The following is a 15,287-nucleotide window of genomic DNA, read 5'->3' as shown; positions in this document are numbered from 1 at the left end:
ACACCGCTCTTTAGTGTAACACACGCAGTGATAATTAAAACTTATGGACACATTAGGATTTGCAGCATAGTATATTTTCGTGATGTATCAACAGTTTTTTTAGATTGTTTGGTACCCAATATGAGCAACTGCCCTTAGTGCTGTGCACGCACTTGTTGTTACCTTTATATGTTCACACTTAGCGTGGTGAGTAGTCTTTGGGGTATGCCGTAAAAGTTACCTGTTACTTGAAAGTTTCTTACATGTGTCTCTTATTTCTTCTTTGTGGAAAGAGGTCCGTCCAAACTTTTTAGCTGGCAGTCCTCTCAGCCTTGCCGCAAATGTTGGCGTCTGACGTCACCCTCCCTGTGGGAGGAGGTGGTGTGTGAACACTTGTTCCTCCCACAGGGAGGGTGACGTCAGACGCCAACAGTTGCGGCAAGGCTGAGAGGACTGCCAGCTAATGTGTCCATAAGTTTCAATATCACTGCGTGTGTTACACTAAAGAGCAGTGTTTTACAAAGTATCAAAAAAGTGCTCCTCTGTAAATCCTAAACTTGCTTAAGGTGGAAGCTGCCTAAAATCTCTACATGAGGATCATTGAGATATATTTCATTTATGTTTGACAGTATCGATGTATCTGTAAAGTTTATATATAGATGCATTTATAAGGCATGTGAATATTTTACTGGGAGACGTCCCGTATGTCCCATTAGATTTTTTAAAAAAACATTATTTTCTATATTTTAAATAAATTACTCTTTTATTTTAATACTGTGTCTTTTTCATAGATGTTCTGGAGGTCTATTTTATGAGCATATAAACCCTCCTTTTGCATATCGCACTTTTTATTAACTCATACATAATTAGCAAACAGTAGGTGTTCTGGAGGTTAATTTACCAGCATATTCAACACCACTTTGCATATCGCACTTTATATTAATAAATACATTATTTACTATAACTTAAATTTTTTTTTATGAATTAACCACTGACAGCTACAATTTTCAAGGTTACACTTAGGGCACGTCTTTATTCATTTATACACACACCATCTGGAAAATTAGCAGAAATATCTGCCACCAATATTAACTTCACACAAATTTACACCTCATTTCACATACTTTTTAAAAATGTTATACTTAGAATTGGAATCAAAAGATATCCACAATTTTTACGTTTTTAATAATATGTTTATTGCACTTTTCAAAATTTTGAAATTCACGTAATCAGACTTCTACTCTAATTCCTTCGGCTATTGCTAGCGCCCTCACTTTATCACAACAAAACCAATTAACCCTTAGAATAGATTGAAGGATCTTTCTCATAGTGAGAGGTTTGGAATATTTTTTATATTCAGCGCTCTACTTATTCACATATTTGATTAGTGCAATTCCTTGTTTGCCTCTTGTTATAATCTAAGATAAACCATATACAGCAGAGAGTTTAATAAAGTAATCAAGATTTAACTGCTGAGCCACACCACTTCCCTGTGCTGCAGCCATCTTCAGTCTTTTACACTCATTGCATTTAGACTTGGTTTCCGGTCCTACATAAACTATATCGCAATCCCCTACAAATAATAGGTGAGTTTTCAACTGTGTGTTTTATTGGGGGGGGGCTCTTATAAAAAAAGAATCCCTGTGCCCTAGTGGGGCAGGTGATCTGTACACCTCAGACACATCACACACATGCACTTGCCTGTACCCCACAGACACATCACACACGTGCACTCACCTGTACCCCTCAGACACATCACATACGTGCACTCACCTGTACTGATATCATCACTGATTTCCTGCTTCACAGCTCCCAGCTGACTTAAATACAGATCATCTGTTTGTTCAGCATTAAGTGTGACTTCAGTCTTAAAATCACCTGCATAGAGCATATAAATATGGTCACATTCAGCTAGCAATGCACAAAGAAATTGTGAAATATGAATGTCATACACATAGCATCACATGTACCCAGTTTCCCTAAAAATGTCACAGACGTACACTCAATGTCGCCCTGCACTCCCCAAACACATCAATACATATATACTCACCTGTATTAATATTGTCACTGATTTCCTGCTTCACAGCTCCCAGCCGACTCATTACATACAGATCATTTGTTTGTTCAGCATTAAGTTTGACTTCAGTCTTAACATCACCTGAATAGAGCATATAAATATGCTCACACTTTAGCTTTTTAGCACTGCACAATTTGTAATATCTGAAAATCACACACATGTACACTCACCTGCGCCCTGTGTCTCTCAGACACATCACACACATCTGCGCCATGTGTCTCTCAGGCACATCACACACATACACTCACCTGGTCCCTGTTTCTCTCAGAGACATAACACACACAAACTCACCTGTGCCGTGTCTCTCAGACACATCACACACACACACACACACACACCTGCACCCTGTGTATCTCAGACACATCACACGCTCACCTGGGCCCTGTGTCTCTCAGATACATCACACACACACTCACCTGCACCCTGTGTCTCTCAGACACATCACACGCTCACCTGGGCCCTGTGTCTCTCAGACAAATCACACACACACACACACACTCACCTGCGCCCTGTGTCTCTCAGACACGTCACACACACTCACCTGTGCCCTGTGTCTCAAAGACACGTCACACACACTCACCTGTGCCCCAGACACATAACACACACACACACTCACCTGCACCCTGTGTCTCTCAGACACATCACACACACACTCACCTGCACCCTGTGTCTCTCAGACACATCACACATATACACTCACCTGCACCCTGTGTCTCTCAGACACATCACACACACACTCACCTGCACCCTGTGTCTCTCAGACACATCACGCACACTCATCTGCGCTCTGTGTCTCTCGGATACGTCACACACACTCACCTGTGCCCTGTGTCTCAAAGACACGTCACACACACTCACCTGTGCCCCAGACACATAACACACACACACACTCACCTGCACCCTGTGTCTCTCAGACACATCACACACACACTCACCTGCACCCTGTGTCTCTCAGACACATCACGCACACTCATCTGCGCTCTGTGTCTCTCGGATACGTCACACACACTCACCTGCGCCGTTTCTCTAATGAGTAAGGCAAAGCATTTTGATACAATAATCCACCACTACAAAAGTGTTTCTCTTTATATAAATTTTGTAGAGTGGTAACATGCACAGGGAACCTGGACTTACTTTCTGCAACAGAGCTAAGGTACCGGACCACTTTATGGTGGAAGAATTTGATCCATCAGCCTATGTTTTCAGCTGACTCCCTTTTCATCGCTCCCGTGAGGCTCCATGGATCCGTACATCCCTTGGTTCTCTTAACATTCCCAACCGCGTTGGAAATTATGTTACCCAATCATCTGGCACATCACACACACACTCACCTGCGCCGTGTCTCTCAGACACATCATACACACTCAACTGTGCCCTGTGTCTCTGACACAGCACACGCACTCACCTGTGCCCTGTGTCTCTCAGACACGTCACACGCACTCACCTGCGCCCTGTGTCTCTGACACAGCACACACACTCACCTGCGCCGTGTCTCTCAGACACATCACACACTCACCTGCGCCGTGTCTCTCAGACTCGTCACACACACTTGAGCCCTGTGTCTCTCAGACACGTTACACACATTCACCTGCATCCTGTGTTCCTCAGATACCTCACACACACTCACTCACCTGCGCACTATGTCTCAGAGACACGTCACACACACTCATCTGCGCCCTGTGTCTCTCAGACACGTCACACACACTTATCTGCACCCTGTGTCTCTCAGACATGTCACACACACACTCACCTGCGCCCTGTGTCTCTCAGACACGTCACACACACTGACCTGCGCCCTGTGTCTCTCAAACACGTCACACACACTCACCTGCGCACACGTTACACACACACACACACTCACTTACCTGCGCCCTGTGTTCCTCAGACACACACCCTGTTTATCTCAGACATAGCAGAAAGTAAACTCACCTGTACTAATATTGTGACATATTTCCTCCACTGGAGCTTCAGTAACATTTCTAAGCCACTGATCTCTTGTGTTATTAGAAATTATAGCATAATTGTCACCTAATAAAAAAAAAAAAAAAAATTCTATTTACAGATTGGTTATTCTGTTTTAACATCACCTGTATACATCATATAAAGAGAGTAGTATTGGCGTTATTGCAAGGAATGTCACATATGTGCACTCACCAGCACCCTATGTCCCTAAGACACTCCACACACATATACTCACCAATGCGAACACTTTTACATATTTCCTGCTCTGACACTTCAGGCATATTTCTTAGCCACTGATCTTCTGCTTGTTCCAAGTTACATGAAATCACAGCATCATATTCACCTGGAATAAAAGAATCAAGATATATAGTGTCAATAGTCTCTTTTTAAATATGGTAAATACACCTGAGTCTACATCACTGTCTGTTACATCTGGAAGAAATATTCAATCTAATGACATTAGCACATCAGTAAACACAACCTATGTCATGTAGTAAAGTGAGTTAGCCGGGAATCAGTTACTTTACTAGCAGCAAATACAGCCCCATTGAAACCAAACATAATATATTGTAACATGTGACATGTATTACAGGGTTTTGTGGGCTTTTCAAAATAAAATCTATGCTAAATGGTTCATTATCACATCACTATAACCCATTTATGTTACACTTTACAAATAAATAAATGCACTAGTATTCCAACAGCCTCTATACCTGACATGGGGACAATACAGCACTAGTATTCCAACAGCCTCTATACCTGACATGGGGGCAATACAGCACTAGTATTCCAACAGCCCCTATACCTGACATGGGGACAACACAGCACTAGTATTCCAACAGCCCCTATACCTGACATGGGGACAATACAGCACTAGTATTCCAACAGCCCCTATACCTGACATGGGGACAATACAGCACTAGTATTCCAACAGCCTCTATACCTGACATGGGGACAATACAGCACTAGTATTCCAACAGCCTCTATACCTGACATGGGGGCAATACAGCACTAGTATTCCAACAGCCCCTATACCTGACATAGGGATAATACAGCACTAGTATTCCAGCAGCCTCTATACCTGATATGGGGACAACACAGCACTAGTATTTCAACAACCCCTATAACCTGATATGGGGACAATACAACACTAGTATTCCAACAGCCCCTATACATGACACAGGAACAACACAGCACTAGTAAAACAACAGCCCCTATACCTGACATGTGGACAACACAGCACTAGTATTCCAACAGCCTTTATAACAGACATGCTGAGAAAACAGCACCAGTATATCCTAATTACTCAACACAGCATGATCCAATATCATGAAGACCTATCTGATTACCCAACACAGTGTGATGTGATATCATGAAGACAAAATAATTATACAGAAAGGTATAATGTAATATAATGAAGATTTCTGATTGAACAGACCAGTATAACATGATATCATAAAGACAAATCTGATTACTCAGAACACCATGATGTGTTGCTAGGAAGACATGCATGATTATCCAAAGTAATTTAATGAAGACCAACCTGATTACCAAGACATTATAATGTCGTATCAAGACGACATGCTTCATTTATTCATTCATTTTCTCTCTCTCTCCCCATCCATTATATATACACACAGCCACTCTTATGTGCCGACTCTTATAAATACCATTATACTATTTCAGGCTGTTTCATTACTTATGAATGTTACAAGGGGCCCGGTAGCTATAATTACTGTTACGGTATAATGGAATTCGAAGGTCAGGAAGAGTGAAAATCCTTGCATTGCATATGTGTATGACCATGTGTACAGCTTATTAGAATACACAATTCAATTGTATTTAACTTGCTTCTCTGCTGGTCACATGCATAATAGAAAGGTTTAAGCACAATAGCCCATTAACTCACAATAAACAGACAGCTTATAAGATCCTCAGCTGATCAGATAACAATGATTATACTCTGACAGATATAGGGTCTATGTGTTTGGATGTCTATATGTAATTAAGAACGATATAACCAAACTACAGAAATGTGACAATAGCCAGTAAGTATCAGTATATATTGTTATGTGACTCTAAATTAAGGTGACACCGTGACCAATGAAATAATCTAAGTACTTACTGACAAATACCCCATAAACAGAAGACACGTCACACACATGCACATACCTGTACTGCCGCTGTCACACACATGTACTTACCTGCACTGCTGCTGTCACTCATTTCCTGCTCCGCAGCTTCCAGCTGACTAGTTACACTTGAATCTTCTGTCTGATCAGCTACGTCAGCATCACTATCACCTGTCAGATCGTTTCAAATAGACAGCAAATCACGGTTTTTATATTTACTCCACAAGCAAGAAATGGACACTGAATACTTTCCATACACTTAAATCTTCATGATTTAGATAGAGAATACAATTTCAAACAACATCCAATTGACTTCTATTATTTAATCGGCTTCTTTCTTTAGATATCATTTGTTGAAGAAATAACAAAACATGTGGGTGAGCCAATCAAACGAGGCATCTATGTGCAGCCACCAATCAACAGCTACAGAGCCTATTTAGATATGCTTTTCAACAAAGGATATCAAGAGAATGAAGAAAATTAGATAATATAAGTACATTGGAAAGTTGTTTAAAATCACTAGCTCGTTCTAAATCTTGAAAGAAAAATATGTGAGTTTCATGTCCCTTTAACCCCTTAGTGACCAGACCTACTTTTACATTTCTGCGGTGTTTGTGTTTAGCTGTAATTTTCCTCTTACTCATTTACTGCACCCACACATATTATATACTGTTTTTCTCGCCATTAAATGGAATTTTTAAAGATAGCATGATTTTAATCATATCATAAATTACTATAATGCTTTTTTAGAAAATATGATGAAAAAATGGAAAAAAGAAACACTTTTTCGAACTTTGACCCCCAAAATCTGTTATACATCTACAGAAAGTCTGCCAGTATAAAAAACAGAATTTATGCTTACCTGATAAATTTCTTTCTTTTGCGATGTACCGAGTCCACGGATTCATCCTAACTTGTGGGATATTGTCCTTCTTGACAGGAAGTAGCAAAGAGAGCACCACAGCACAGCTGTCTATATATTTCCCCCCTTAACTCCACCCCCCAGTCATTCGACCAAAGGCCAAGGAAGAAAAGGAGAAACTATAAGGTGCAGAGGTGACTAAAGTTTACATAAAAAAACCTATCTTTCTTGAATAGACAGGGCGGGCCGTGGACTCGGTACATCGCAAAAGAAAGAAATTTATCAGGTAAGCATAAATTCTGTTTTCTTTTGCAAGATGTACCGAGTCCACGGATTCATCCTAACTTGTGGGATACCAATACCAAAGCTTTAGGACATGGATGAAGGGAGGGACAAGACAGGAACCTAAACGGAAGGCACCACTGCTTGCAAAACCTTTCTCCCAAAAATAGCCTCCAAAGAAGCAAAAGTATCAAATTTGTAAAATTTGGAAAAGGTATAAAGCGAAGACCAAGTCGCAGCCTTACAAATCTGTTCAACAGAAGCATCATTTTTAAAAGCCCATGTGGAAGACACCGCTCTAGTGGAGTGAGCTGTAATTCTTTCAGGAGGCTGCTGTCCAGAAGTCTCATAAGCCAAACGGATGATGCTTTTCAGGCCAAAGGAAAGAGAGGTAGCCGTAGCCTTTTGACCTCTACGCTTTCCAGCATAGACAACAAACAAAGAAGATGATTGGTGAAAATCTTTGGTTGCCTGCAACAGACGGTCCTTCTTAGAAGAAGGATTAGGACACAGAGAAGGAACAACAATTTCCTGATTGATATTCCTGTTAGAAACAACCTTAGGGAGGAACCCAGGTTTGGTACGCAAAACCACCTTATCAGCATGGAAAACAAGATAAGGCGAGTCACATTGTAATGCAGATAGTTCAGAAACTCTTCGAGCTGAAGAGATAGCAACTAGAAACAGAACTTTCCAAGATAGAAGCTTAATATCTATGGAATGCATGGGTTCAAACTGAAACCCCTGAAGAACTTTAAGAACTAAATTGAGACTCCATGGCGGGGCAACAGGTTTAAACACAGGCTTAATTCTAACTAAAGCCTGACAAAAAGCCTGAACGTCTGGGACATCTGCAAGACGCTTGTGCAACAGAATAGACAAAGCAGATATCTGTCCCTTTAAGGAACTAGCGGACAATCCTTTCTCCAATCCTTCTTGGAGAAAAGACAAAATCCTAGGAATCCTGATCTTACTCTATGAGTAGCCTTTGGATTCACACCAAAAAAGATATTTACGCCATATCTTATGATAGATCTTCCTGGTGACAGGCTTTCGAGCCTGAATCAAGGTATCTATGACCGACTCAGAAAAACCCCGCTTTGATAAAATCAAGCGTTCAATCTCCAAGCAGTCAGCTGCAGAGAAATTAGATTTGGATGCTTGAATGGACCTTGAATCAAAAGGTCCCGTCTCAGTGGCAGAGTCCATGGTGGCAGAGATGACATGTCCACCAGGTCTGCATACCAAGTCCTGCGTGGCCACGCAGGCGCTATCAAAATCACTGAAGCTCTCTCCTGTTTGATTCTGGCAATTAGACGAGGAAGGAGAGGGAATGGTGGAAACACATAAGCCAGGTTGAACGACCAGGGTACTGCTAGAGCATCTATCAGTACTGCCTGAGGATCCCTTGACCTGGATCCATAATGAGGAAGTTTGACGTTCTGACGAGACACCATCAGATCCAATTCTGGTGTGCCCCATAGCTGAACCAGTTGAGCAAACACCTCCGGATGGAGCTCCCACTCCCCCGGATGAAAAGTCTGACGACTTAGAAAATCTGCCTCCCAGTTCTCCACCCCTGGGATATAGATCGCTGATAGATGGCAAGAGTGAGTCTCTGCCCATCGGATTATCCTGGAAACTTCTATCATCGCCAAGGAACTCCTTGTTCTCCCCTGATGATTTATATAAGCTACAGTCGTGATGTTGTCCGACTGAAACCTGATGAATCCGGCCGAAGCCAGCTGAGGCAACGCCTGAAGAGCATTGAATATCGCTCTTAATTCCAGAATATTTATCGGTAGGAGGGCCTCCTCCTGAGTCCACAAACTTTGTGCTTTCAGGGAATTCCAGACTGCACCCCAGCCCAATAGGCTGGCGTCCGTCATCACAATGCGGAAACACATTCCCCTGGACAGGTGATCCTGTGACAACCACTAAAGAAGAGAGTCTCTGGTCTCTTGATCCAGATTTATCTGAGGAGATAAATCTGCATAATCCCCATTCCACTGTTTGAGCATGCATAGTTGCAGTGGTCTGAGATGCAAGCGAGCAAACGGAACTATGTCCATTGCTGCTACCATAAGTCCGATTACCTCCATATACTGAGCCACTGACATCCGAGGAATGGAATGAAGAGCTCGGCAGGTGGTTAAAATCTTTGATTTCCTGACCTCTGTCAGAAATATTTTCATGTCCACCGAATCTATAAGAGTTCCCAGGAATGGAACTCTTGTGAGAGGAATAAGAGAACACTTTTCACGTTCATCTTCCACCCATGAGATCTTAGAAAGGCCAACACTAAGTCTGTGTGAGACTTGGCAAGTTGGAAAGTCGACGCTTGAATTAAGATGTCGTCTAGCTAAGGCGCCACTGCTATGCACCTCGGCCTTAGGACCGCCAGAAGGGACCCTAGCACCTTTGTGAAGATTCTTGGCGCGTGGCCAACCCGAAGGGAAGAGCCACAAACTGGTAATGCCTGTCCAGAAAGGCAAACCTGAGGAACTGGTGATGATCTTTGTGGATAGGAATGTGTAGATACGCATCCTTTAGATCCACGGTAGCCATATATTGACCCTCCTGGATCATTGGTAAAATAGTCTTGAAGGATGGAACTCTTAGGAATTGGTTTAGGATCTTGACATCTAGAATTGGTCTGAAGGTTTCCTCTTTTTTGGGGACCACAAACAGATTGGAGTAGAAACCTTGCCCCTGTTCTGTTTTCGGAACTGGGCCAATCACTCCCATGGTAAAAGGGTCTTCTACACAGCATAAGAAAGCCTCTCTTTTTGTCTGGTTTACAGACAATTGAGAAAGATGGAACCTCCCCCTTGAAATCTAGGAGATATCCCTGGGTTACAATTTCTATGGCCCAGGAGTCCTGAACGTCTCTTGCCCAGGCCTGAGCAAAGAGAGAAAGTCTGCCCCCTACTTGATCCGGTCCCGGATTGGGGGCTACCCCTTCATGCTGTCTTAGTGGCAGCAGCAGGCTTTTTGGCCCGTTTACCCTTGTTCCAAGCCTGGTTAGGTCTCCAGGTTGGCTTGGATTGAGCAAAGTTCCCCTCTTGCTTTGCAGCAGGGGAAGAGGAAGCGAGACCACCCTTGAAGTTTCGAAAGGAACGAAAATTATTTTGTTTGGTCCTTGTCTTATTGTACTTATCTTGAGGGAGGGCATGACCCTTCCCTCCAGTGATGTCTGAAATGATCTCTTTCAGTGCAGGCCCGAATAGGGTCTTATCTTTGAAAGGGATGGTCAAAAGCTTAGATTTAGATGACACATCAGCTGACCAGGACTTAAGCCATAACGCTATTCGCGCTAAAATGGCAAAACCTGAATTCTTTGCCGCTAACTTAGCAAGATGAAAAGCGGCATCTGTAATAAAAGAATTAGCCAACTTAAGGGCCTTAATTCTGTCCAAAATATCATCTAGTGGGGTCTCCATTTGAAGAGCCTCTTCTAGAGCCTCAAACCAAAAAGCAGCTGCAGTGGTTACCGGAACAATGCACACTATAGGTTGAAGAAGAAAACCCTGATGAACAAAAATTTTCTTTAGGAGACCCTCTAACTTTTCATCCATAGGATCAATGAAAGCACAACTGTCTTCAATAGGTATAGTTGTACGCTTAGCCAGAGTAGAAATAGCTCCCTCCACCTTAGGGACTGTCTGCCATGAGTCCTTTATGGTGTCAGAAATGGGGAACATTTTCTTAAAAACAGGAAGGGAAGCGAACGGAATACCTGGTCTATCCCACTCCTTAGTAACAATGTCCAAAATCCTCTTAGGGACCGGAGAAACATCAGTGTAAACAGGAACCTCTAAATATTTGTCCATTTTACACAATTTCTCTGGAACGACAATAGGGTCACAATCATCCAGAGTAGCTAAAACCTCCCTGAGCAATAAACGGAGGTGCTCTAGCTTAAATTTAAATGCCGTCATATCTGAATCTGTCTGAGGGAACATCTTTCCTGAATCAGAAATATCTCCCTCAGACAGCAAATGCCTCATCCCTACCTCAGAACATTGTGAGGGAATATCGGATACGGCTACTAAAGCGTCAGAAGGCTCAGCATTTGTTCTTAACCCAGAGCTACTGCGCTTCCCTTGCAACCCTGGCAGTTTAGATAAAACCTCTGTGAGGGTAGTATTCATAACTGAAGCCATATCTTGCAAGGTGAAAGAATTAGAAACACTAGAAGTACTTGGCGTCGCTTGTGCGGGCGTAACTGGTTGTGACACTTGGGGAGAACTAGATGGCGAAACCTGATTTACTTCTGTCTGAGAATCATTTAATGCCAAATTTTTATAAGTCAAAATATGCTGTTTGCAATTTATAGACATATCAGTACAATTGGGACACATTCTTAGAGGGAGTTCCACAATGGCTTCTAAACAAATTGACCAATGAGTTTCCTCAGTGTCAGACATGTTTAACAGGCTAGTAATGAAGCAAGCAAGCTTGGAGAACACTTTATTTAATGAAAAAAACACAATTTGCAAAAACGGTACTGTACCTTTAAGAGAAAAAAAGGCATACACAAACTGCAAAACAGGTTAAAATTGCTTCAAAAATTCCAAAATTTTAACAGTACACCCACTAAGCTTTAGAAGGATTGCACCACAAGTAACAAAGCAATAGACCCCCAAATGAAAAAAAACGGATTGATAAGTGTCTAAAACCGGTTAAAAACCCCTAAAGCACCTTGCCACAGCTCTGCTGTGGCCCTACCTGCCCTTAGGAAGCGATAATATGGTGTTTAAAGCTTCAATTAGTCCCTCAGAAGACTCTCAGGACCTCAGGAGAAGTTGCATGCTGCTTGTAAATGTAGGCCCCGCCCACCTCACTCGATGTTGCTGGGGCCTACACAAAACTAACAAACCCTGCCATGTGGGTTATAAACAACCCCAAAGAACCCTCAAGCAAATGTCCCATAAAACAGAAAACGTTACTCCCAGACTCCCAAATTCACATAACAAACTGAGTGCCCACACAAAAATTAACCCTTTATGCAAGCTAGTAAAAACCTCTGATAACACTAGGATTACTGCTTCCCCTTCCCCTAATGGGGACACTGTCAGCCTTTCTGAGTTAACACATTCTCTGCAGAAAATATGACTGAACATACCTCATTGCTGTATAGCAAGAAACCGTTCCTCACACTGAAGTTTTCCTGTACTCCTCATCTTCTGTGGGAACAGCAGTGGACCTTAGTTACAAATGCTAAGATCATAATCCTCCAGGCAGAAATCTTCATCTATGTCCTGCCTGAGAGTAAATAGTACAACACCGGTACCATTTAAAAATAACAAACACTTGATTGAAGATAAAATAAAACTAACAGTTTAACACCTCTTCTCTTTACCCTTCCTGCTTAGAGCCAGCAAAGAGAATGACTGGGGGTGGAGTTAAGGGGGGAGCTACATAGACAGCTCTGCTGTGGTGCTCTCTTTGCTACTTCCAGTCAGGAAGGACATTATAGAACTAACGATTGCCCAGCACTCACAGTCCACATACAGGTGCACGCAGCAAGGATCCTGCACAAATCCTTCAAAGTAATGACCAATCCAGAAAAGAGCCACAGCACCTACTTATGCATCAAAATGTAGATTTATTGGTGAGATATCACAATGTACAGAAACAACGTTTCGGTCAACAATAGACCTTAATCATGTCATCAGGAAGGACAATATCCCACAAGTTAGGATGAATCCGTGGACTCGGTACATCTTGCAAAAGAAATAAGGTGTTTTTCTTTTTAAGATTTATATATATATATATTATCTGAAGTGTAGGATCCCCCATAACCTCCATGAACCCCCCCCCCGAACAGCTCTCTAAGCCTCCCCCCTCGACCTATTGGCCGACATCTTAGGTACTAGCAGCTGCCTGCCAGTACCCAGTTTACTAAAAAAAAATTGCTCTTTTTTTCTCTCTAAAAAACAACAACAACCCATTGTATTGTAGCTGCCCCTCCTCAATACCTTACCCCCCTCCCAAACATTTTCCCCCCTTCAGATCCCTTTCACTTTGCTTCTGCCTTCTTGGACTTTAACGTTACTGTTGGTGAGCGCGCTCCCGAGCTCTGCCTCTGCCCTCTTGCACGCTCCCGGACACTCAGGAACAGGATCAGGAAATTGCACCAGCGATGGGCCACCCACCCTCCTCCCTGCTATGGCTCCCACCCACCAACGATCGGAACCATCACTGGCCGATGCAGAGAGGGCCACAGAGTGGCTCTCTCTGCATCGGATGCTTAAAAAAGGTTATTGCAGGATGCCTCAATATCAAGGCATCACTGCAATAACCTGAAAGCGTCTGGAACGCTTAAAAACCCTGAGGACGTACAGGGTTCGTCCTTGGTCATTAAGTGACAGTTTTTGTAGGACGTACCCTGTACGTCCTTGGTCCTTAAGGAGTTAAGCTCAAAAACAGGTTTCAGTATAAAAATAAATAAATTATATATTGACCAATCTGTAAAATAAATGTTAATGTTCAAATCCACTTACTCATTGGCTTTTGTATGTAGGAGCAGCTGGGTCCATTATTTGTCCTGCATGTGTGCTGCCTTGTGGTGCATATCGTCAGCTCATCGGGGGTGCAGCTGGGTCCATTATTTGTCCTGAATGTGTGCTGCCTTGTGGTGCATATCGCCAGCTCATCGGGGGTGCAGCTAGACCGTGACTTGGCTGTGGCTGTTTGCGGAGATTTAGGCTTGGCAGTGCCGATTGGTCCTTTGGCTGGATAAAGAACATCATTAGCATAGGTAGCGCAGGTACTGCTATAATGATTGCTGCTCCTGTATACTGATACTGACACTATGCTCAAGGATGATTTCTCTAGCCTGCGGATGGTAGTATCGGCTTTATCTGGCGCCTTTTATGGCTTTGTAATGTACTTTTTAGGGCTAGATTATGAGAAGCGCACTAACTGTAGCGCACAAGCAATAAGGGCTATTTCTTGGCTTTATGCATACAACGGAAATAGCGTGTGTATCATATTTATGCTATATTAATATTTATTAAACGGTTTAACTGTGTATTTAATGTATATATTTCACACTCCAGTGTTCTCCACTATATATATATATATATATATATATATATATATATATATATACACATACACACACACGTATATATATATGAGCAAGTTATACCAGCTGTAGTTGGGAAATAATCAAAGGGTTGAGTTACAAAGAAGCCAAAAATGTTGGCAGCTTTGGTGCAAGGGGGTAATACTGTACAAGATTTAAAAGAGAAAAGAAACTGAGAAATACCCTTAGTCCAGCACAACTCATTGACCCAAATGCCAAAATACCCTGATAATATGTATAGGCTGAGGATGAACACAGAAAGCAGTGATGCGCACTATTGAAATCCAATCACTTTTATTAAAACAATACAGATACACTCAAAAAAAAGGTTTTTATTAGTACCGTGTGCATCTATACTTCATTCAGTCACCAAACTCTACAAAATACACAAACAACTGCTGCTCTGTTAAAAATATTAGCAAAAGTTCTTATCAACTGCTGTTGCCGGCCTTGAAATCTTCGCATGCATCCGTAAAAACATTGTGTTTTTGGACAGGTCTTGATAAATATGACTCAAAATTGTCAGTTAGTAGCGAAGCAATAGACACTTAAAGCGGACAGTATTTTTTGATCATTTTGTTTATCAGTTTTTTGTGATACCACATAAGGCCAGCCATGGTTGCACCACCATAAATACAATACGCTATGTGTTAGTTACAAATATTGTATTAACTTTTTTTGTCACTGAACAGGTTAATCCTATTTCACCCAGCATTTAAATAGCTTTCTTGTGACAAGTTGGAATCACATGCCTGATGAAGCCCAATGGAATCGTAATGGGTGAAACACGTGTTGCTATGCAGTACACGCCCACTGGAGCTCCGTGAGCATGGTGTTCTGTTCTGTTGTGGTTGGAGCTGGCTTACCCCCGAGAAACGTGCCCTAGTCCTGGTTGCT

At 42.2% G+C, this 15,287-nt stretch overlaps 1 protein-coding gene across 1 annotated transcript in view; it reads right to left on the bottom strand.

Annotated features, from left to right (window-relative positions):
- The window catches only part of LOC128636426 (zinc finger protein 3-like), a 36,084-nt gene that overhangs the window by 20,467 nt on the left and 330 nt on the right, over positions 1-15,287 (bottom strand). Inside the window, exons 2-8 of the mRNA XM_053689441.1 lie at positions 14,454-14,534; positions 13,804-14,034; positions 6,223-6,321; positions 4,254-4,361; positions 3,986-4,084; positions 2,030-2,137; positions 1,753-1,857 (exon numbers count right to left, since the gene is read on the bottom strand). Of these exons, the coding sequence (XP_053545416.1) occupies positions 1,753-1,857; positions 2,030-2,137; positions 3,986-4,084; positions 4,254-4,361; positions 6,223-6,321; positions 13,804-14,034; positions 14,454-14,534 (831 nt within the window). The remainder of the gene's footprint in view (positions 1-1,752; positions 1,858-2,029; positions 2,138-3,985; positions 4,085-4,253; positions 4,362-6,222; positions 6,322-13,803; positions 14,035-14,453; positions 14,535-15,287) is intronic.

This window comes from Bombina bombina, chromosome 7 (genome assembly GCF_027579735.1).
Source record: "Bombina bombina isolate aBomBom1 chromosome 7, aBomBom1.pri, whole genome shotgun sequence".
NCBI classification, from domain to species: domain Eukaryota; kingdom Metazoa; phylum Chordata; class Amphibia; order Anura; family Bombinatoridae; genus Bombina; species Bombina bombina.
The sequence above is the reverse complement of the archived record's forward strand: the minus strand, read 5'-3'. Positions and strand labels throughout refer to the sequence as shown.